A 6,767-nucleotide genomic window follows, 5' to 3' on the forward strand; every position below is an offset into this window, starting at 1 on the left:
AGTAGGCCTATGCACCAACATTTCGTTTTTGTAACATACAAATAAGTCAGGATTTCGAGAATACCCCCTATGTAGGCTACCTGATTATGGTTTATGTTCAGTAACGCTTATTTGGAATTGATGCTGTTATTTTGAAGGCAACAACAACCCTTTTCCGGAATTGTGTCAGCTAACGTGAGCTACGACCAGCTAAAGCAAAGCGGCTCGGTTGGCCCCCTTGACAAGCGATAATATACCCGTGCAGAGACAGGAATTATTCATTTAAAAACATATAACGGATCGAAACACAACACTCTTATAAGGTATGTATGTGGAATAAAACTCTGTCGCGAAACAGTTGAAATGCGGGCCGTCGTCTTTGCGACCCCCCTTGTTGTGGTCAGGTAACGGGCCTTTTTCCTTGTGTTCAAAGGTAGACCGCAGCAGGAAAATGTAAATAGAGATGGCTACACTGAATTTAGTGAACCGCTTTGTGTCTTCTGCTCGCAATCCGTTATCTGTAGAGCAAATCGTAATAGCGTAAAAAAAAAAAAAAAAAATTGTGAGAGAGAGAGGGGGAGGGGCTCTATGGGCCTTGTGTTCAGCACTGTAAGGTTCATTCAGTGATTTAACTGTTTTTTTTTTCTCATCTGCTTTTTACAGTGAGAAGACGTCTCACGTGTCAGTTGACGGTTACCTCTTCTCTGACTCGTGCCCCACTGTATGATCGCAGCCATTGAATTAGTGGGACCTAATAATACCTGCTGCCAGATGACCAGCGGACCTCACCGCTCAACATGAATCCTGGCAGCTATCAAAGCATGCTGTCGTCTGTGAACGGCGGGCATCCCAATGTGGTTTTGGATCGTGTTCTGAACACTTCAAATGTGAGGTGTTGTCAGAAATGTGGATTCGCTTCTACAGATGCTGCGTTGTTCAAAAAGCATATGATCGAGCATAGGGGGACAACAAGGTTTTACTGTTTTTATTGCAACAAAGTCTCGTTCAGTGAGGCAGAGTTAAACGCTCACCTGAAGCAACACAATTCAAAGTATCCATTTAAATGTCCTCACTGTGGACAGGGCTATATGAGGAGGCTGTGCCTTGTGAAGCACATTGAGCGTTTGCATAGTACAAGCGTTAGTAAAGGACCTGGTGACCCTGGCACGACAAAAAATCAACATGTTTCTGTTTCCAGTGCCTTATCAAGTGTGCCCACTGCTGATCCATCGCCACTTCGACCAACTGTTCGAGTAACCGTACCTGCCCTGAGTACATCTGTGGTCAGACTGGGTAAAGATGAACAGAGAGGAAAAACACTGGACACAAATGTATCAAATGCCACAAATGGTAATGCAGAGCATTTGACCCCTTTTAATGGACTCATTCAGCACAACCGGGCTCTGACGGTTTCCCTTCCAGAGGAAGTAACTATCCCTGCTGGCTGTTTGGTTGAACTTGTTGAGGTAAAAACTGTCAATGGGACAAAGGAGCTAAAGCTGAGGCTCGTCTCTCAACAAGAAAACAAGTCCGTGATTAAAGACACCAGGACCACAGTCTCTCAAAACACTGCACTGGGAAAGCCATTCCTATCTGCATTAAATCATCCAAACACCGTGAAGTCTATGAGTATGGGAATGTGCACAGTTAACAGGAAACAGTGTGACACAAAGACTGTGAATGTGGAGCGTCCTGCAGTTGTCCCAGTCAATATTTCCAAAAACCTCCCGAATCAAGTAAGCAAGGAAAAAGGTGGACTGAAAAGATCATCACAAGAAATAATCAACTTGGAATGTCACACAGTCGTTCCAAACAAGGTTCCCAAAAGCATCCTCAATCCTGTAAGAGAAGGAAATAGTGGGATCAAAGTTACACAGAGAGAGCCCGTCAACCACAATTCAGCTCTGCCCTCTGTTATCTCTAACACGGTTGTCAACAGGTTGACTCACACCCTGCATCCAGAAAACGTGGGAGCGTGTGTTTCTCAGAGAGCAATGGATAAGAGAAATAATTTAATTCCAGAGCATTCCAAGAGTATCCCACCCAGGAGGGCAAGTGACATAAAAATCATTCCTCAAGATGTGTCGGTGGCTGTTAAGCAGGAGCCTGGGGAGGTGCTCCTCAAAAACACCACTTCTTTAAAAAAGAAGAAAGAGGCCGTGGGCTTGAACCAGCAAAAGTCAACTTCTCCTTCCTTGAGTGTTCTCTTAGCTGCAGCGGCCCAAGTGAGACCTCCAGCGACTTTAGTTTGTAAGGATAATGTTGTCGCAAAGCCATCTTCTTCAGTGCCAAGGACTCTAAACGAGCTCTCATCAGTCAAAACACAGGTGCTTTCCAACCGCACAAATTCAAAGATCTCCACTTGGACCCAGGAAGTCCGAACCAATGAGAGAGCCGGAGAAGGAGACACGCTAGAGCCCGAGGGTTTTCCCATCATCTCTTCTGTGTTTTCATTAAGTCAACAACCGGAGGATGTCCAAGGCTCCATGCAGCCGCTGGTTATGGCTCTGCGTGGTATAGTGATGAATAAAAGTAACAGTTCTGGTAGTGCAACTCAAGATCACATCAAGATGAACGGCACAGAGCAGGTGAAGGAGGTGCCAGCACCGGGGTTCTGTGCACAGGTGGCCACAAAAGATGGATCCATCATCCGCAAACTTTTATTGACAGAGCGGACCAGTGAGTCCGTCAAATTAGAGGAGCAGGATAAGGGTATTCAACACCCTCCTACACTGACCCACAACCATGTCCATATCAAGGAGGAAAAAAATAGCACGGCGCCAACAGACAATAAGAACCGCCGTCACACTCCTGCTTCACAATCTTCAGCAGATGAGGAATCTGTTTCCGAAACTGCTGCACATGTAAATGCACCCGAGACTGCAGAGCCTCTACGGCAAATGGCAAAAAGTGAGAACGACATCTCAAAGTTCCTGACTGTCTCTCTGAAAAGGGTACAAGTAGGCGTGTGGAAGAAAACCAAGAAGGGGCTGAAACTTAGAATATCCAAGTATAAGACTCGGATACCCGTGAGCAGTCTAACGGATTGCACAGTTATTTACCCGATGCCGCTGAAGGTGGACCAACTGGTGAAACGGCCGGGCCCCAACCAGCCTGTGGTGGTGCTCAATCACCCAAAGCCTCGGGCCTCCATTCAGGGAGCGAGAGCAGACACTTTAGCAGACACAGGAGCCTCTAATGGAGCTCCAAAATGCCAAATCTTAAAAATGAGGCTGAGCAAAGTGATGGGGCAGAAGTATGAGGTGATGGGGTGCACGGTTGGAGTCTTTCCATGAATATATCAGACAATGTGTCAGTGGACAGACGTGTACATTTATGAGAAAATAAGTAGTATTACAATGGGAAGATGTTGACGTAACGTTATTTTCTCTATGGGAGCACACAATTTAAAAAGAGTGGACATCTGATTATCAGTGAACATTGTGTTACACGTATGTTAATATAGGCATGGGATATGGAGTATTTAAGTGCAATGAAAGGGAACATGGACCATCTACTGTAGTAGATTGCAGTCAGTAATACACAGATGTTGGATTACTGTTTTAAAGACGTTTGAGAAACAAGTAGATCTGTCAGAGTTGAGGCATTAATGCATGCTGTTTACTTAAAAAGGATAACATACTGTATTTATTTTTTTGTTTGCATCAGTAATATTTTGCTGTTCATCTGGCTCCTCTAAGATACAACCTGAACTAGGGAAAGTACAGCTGGGAGTATCACATCTTTGTGTAGAGCATAAACCATGTCATGAATAAATACACGTAACGTGCACGGCTCCCAGTTGTAATGATGGAACAATCTGTGGTGGATATTAAGTAATGGTGAAATGTTTGGTTTGTGATGACATGTACTTGACAGTTAGATGTCGTAGATTGTGGGCGAAAGCTCACTTGCAATATTTAGCACAAACAATATACAATGAAAAAATCTCTTATTCCAATGTGACTCTCCATTTCCCCCCATTTTACTCCGAAAACAAAAGAAAACAAATCAATTTCCAATCATCAGATATAGAACAGCACTTGCAAGCCTATACAATTTTTTGCTTCTTCGTTGGTTTGTTGTGTTGATGGCTAGTTGTTTAAACTTTTATGCTGCATCCCAATTCAGGAGCTGCACCCAAAAAGTAAAATTTTCAACACGGATTGCCTTAAAAGTGGTCAATAAGAAGCGTCCCATTTCAAAAGCTCCTCTAAATTTGGCCTGAGCAATGTGGCTTTCAGAGAAGCCGCAGCCAGTGTCACGCGCAGCACTCTGTATCGGCCAATCGTGTCGTGGTGCATTTAGGCACTCTTTGCAACTCTTAGATTTGGTAAATATTGCGTGACCATGTCGTATTCATCAGATGGTCAACAGTCAATGGTAAATTCATCAAATGAACAGGACCAATGAAAAGGAAGATGCAAGGTGTAAATAATGGAAGCTGGGCATGCATACCACTGTTTGTTCTCGTTATTAGTTTGGATGTGTTGTAAATCACTGGGTGCTGCAGAGAAACGGACGTTATGTGTGCCAATGTCGTCCTTAATGTGTTGTGTGAAATTAAATGTCACAGTTCTGTAAACTTGGTATGTGCCCCAGTTTCTTACCTGTATTTACCACTTTGCCAGCCATTTTCGGTGAAAAACTTGAATCTGTAGTGCGTAACTTTTTGATATTAATGAACGTCCATTAAATTCAAGCCATTCAATTCCTCATTGGGGGGGGGGGGCGGCAGAAACTGCGCACTATAGCTTTAAATGTTTTTTACTTTGGCAGTTGACGAGGAGTGCCTGAATGCACCGTTAAATTTAGCCAAGAGCTACAATTTCCACTATTCCTAATAGTCCAGACGGATAAGAACAGTGAACTTAAAGGAGCTGTACTCAATATTCTGAACATTGATATCGGGCTGTGTAAGGACATAGTGGAGTAATGGCGTCCTGAGCAGAGAATGACGTCACACTCCCTCTGTGTGTGTTGTAATCAGAACTTCTGTGTTCTTTGTCTTGATAGCAGGTCCGGCCGTGTATTTTAGTGCATGTGGCCGTGAAAGAAAACATGGGTATTTCATGTATTGGGGAACGGTCTGTGAGAGCCATGTGGAGGCAATCCCAGCACGCAGTTTATTCAGTATTTCGAGTACAGCCCCTTTAAAGTCTTAAAGGTCCGATGACATGGTGCTCTTTGGATGCTTTTATATATCCCTTAGTGGTCCCCTAATACTGTATCTGAAGTCTCTTTCCAGAAATTCAGCCTTGGTGCAGAATTACAGCCGCTAGAGCCAGTCCCACAATGAGCTTTCCTCAGAACATGCCATTTCTGTGTCTGTAGCTATTGAGGAGGAGAGAGGTGGGGGCAAGGTGGAGGGTGGGGGTGTGGCCTTGACCAACTGCCACTTTTCTCGTTTGAAAGCCATGATGTCTCTCTCTCATGGGTTGGCCAAATTCTCTGGGCGGGCAAAGCAGAGAAAGGGGAGGTAACCTTGCTTGTTATGACCTCATAAGGAGAAGATTCCAGATCAGCCCATCTGAGCTTTCTTTTTCTCAAAGGCAGAGCAGGATACCCAGGGCTCGGTTTACACCTATCGCCATTTCTAGCCAATTGGGGACCATAGGCAGGCTGGGGGAACTCATATTAATGTTAAAAAACCTCATAAAGTGAAATTTTCATGCCATGGGACCTTTAAAGAAGCCTGTATTTTATTTACTTGTTCAGTCTTATGTTATCCTCGATTTGATAATTAATTTTTTTTTTATTCTTACCACATTAGATGTTTGTTTGACGATTTAAATGTGTTATTCATCACAGATATTTTGTAATTAACTTATGTAAGGGAACAGTCCCAGAACCAAGTGTTAATGCCATCTTGGATTGTTGTTACTCTTTGTGCCATATGTTTGTTGTTTGTTTTTTATGTGACAGCTTCCATGTATAGCCTCTTTCTAGCATCTTAAACAGTAGTGCAAAATGGAGCTGATAAAATCAGCCAAAACTGGTTTATTACTTTAAGAGAAAGCCACATAATATAATATGTGTATTTTGCCATGTAGGCCGAGTACATACTTGTGTTTTATTTGTGTAAATACTGACTGTTGTGATTCTAGGGAACCTGCTAAAACTTGTATAGTTTTTCAAAAACCATCTAAAGGACACAAACGATCTTCTCTCCTGATGCTTTGCAGATGTTTTTCTCTTATTACGACAGCATTACAACATTTTTGTGTTCTTGTTTATAATGTAACCATCATGTATGAGTTGCCAGACCTATTATTCAATTATAATAGGTTTTGGTTGCCCAGTCTTTGTATATATTTTGATCACCCACAGATTTTATTATGTATATACCTATAAATATAACGTGCGACAACTGGTGTTTATACTCAGTAGGGAATGGTTATCATTCCACAGCCTCATCTGCAAAAGAAGTTATGTTGTGCTTTACTTTCCGAACACTGCAGTGTCTGAATCTGCCGTGCTGTATTATTTGTCTTAAAGGTGTGTAAGGGCGTGACGGTTCTTCCTGAATGCTTTGCTTTGTCTTTCATTCACTCCTCATTTGTGTTAGAATTACTCATGTTCCTGTTATAGCAGATTTTGGTTTTACTATCTTCTCAATGTTCATTATCATGTTCCATGCTTTTATAATGACAATTGTGTAACTCCTCTTTTTCTATTAAAACATGAACCGAGTTTGTATGGCCTATTCCCTTTTGTAGCACCTATTTCAATCAGGAAAGACTTAATTTAGAGTCAATCAGTTTTTATTCAATATCATGTTTAAAAAG

At 42.5% G+C, this 6,767-nt stretch overlaps 1 protein-coding gene across 1 annotated transcript; it reads left to right on the forward strand.

The window, feature by feature from the left end:
• The first annotated feature begins 166 nt into the window (after positions 1 to 166).
• LOC120566438 lies at positions 167 to 4,568 on the forward strand. The gene is made up of 2 exons (XM_039812903.1): positions 167 to 302; positions 643 to 4,568. The coding sequence occupies exon 2, from the start codon at positions 777 to 779 to the stop codon at positions 3,273 to 3,275; it is 2,499 nt and encodes an 832-aa protein (XP_039668837.1). The 5' UTR covers positions 167 to 302; positions 643 to 776; the 3' UTR covers positions 3,276 to 4,568.
• Positions 4,569 to 6,767: the final 2,199 nt, after the last annotated feature.

This window comes from Perca fluviatilis, chromosome 10, assembly GCF_010015445.1.
Source record: "Perca fluviatilis chromosome 10, GENO_Pfluv_1.0, whole genome shotgun sequence".
NCBI lineage: Eukaryota > Metazoa > Chordata > Actinopteri > Perciformes > Percidae > Perca > Perca fluviatilis.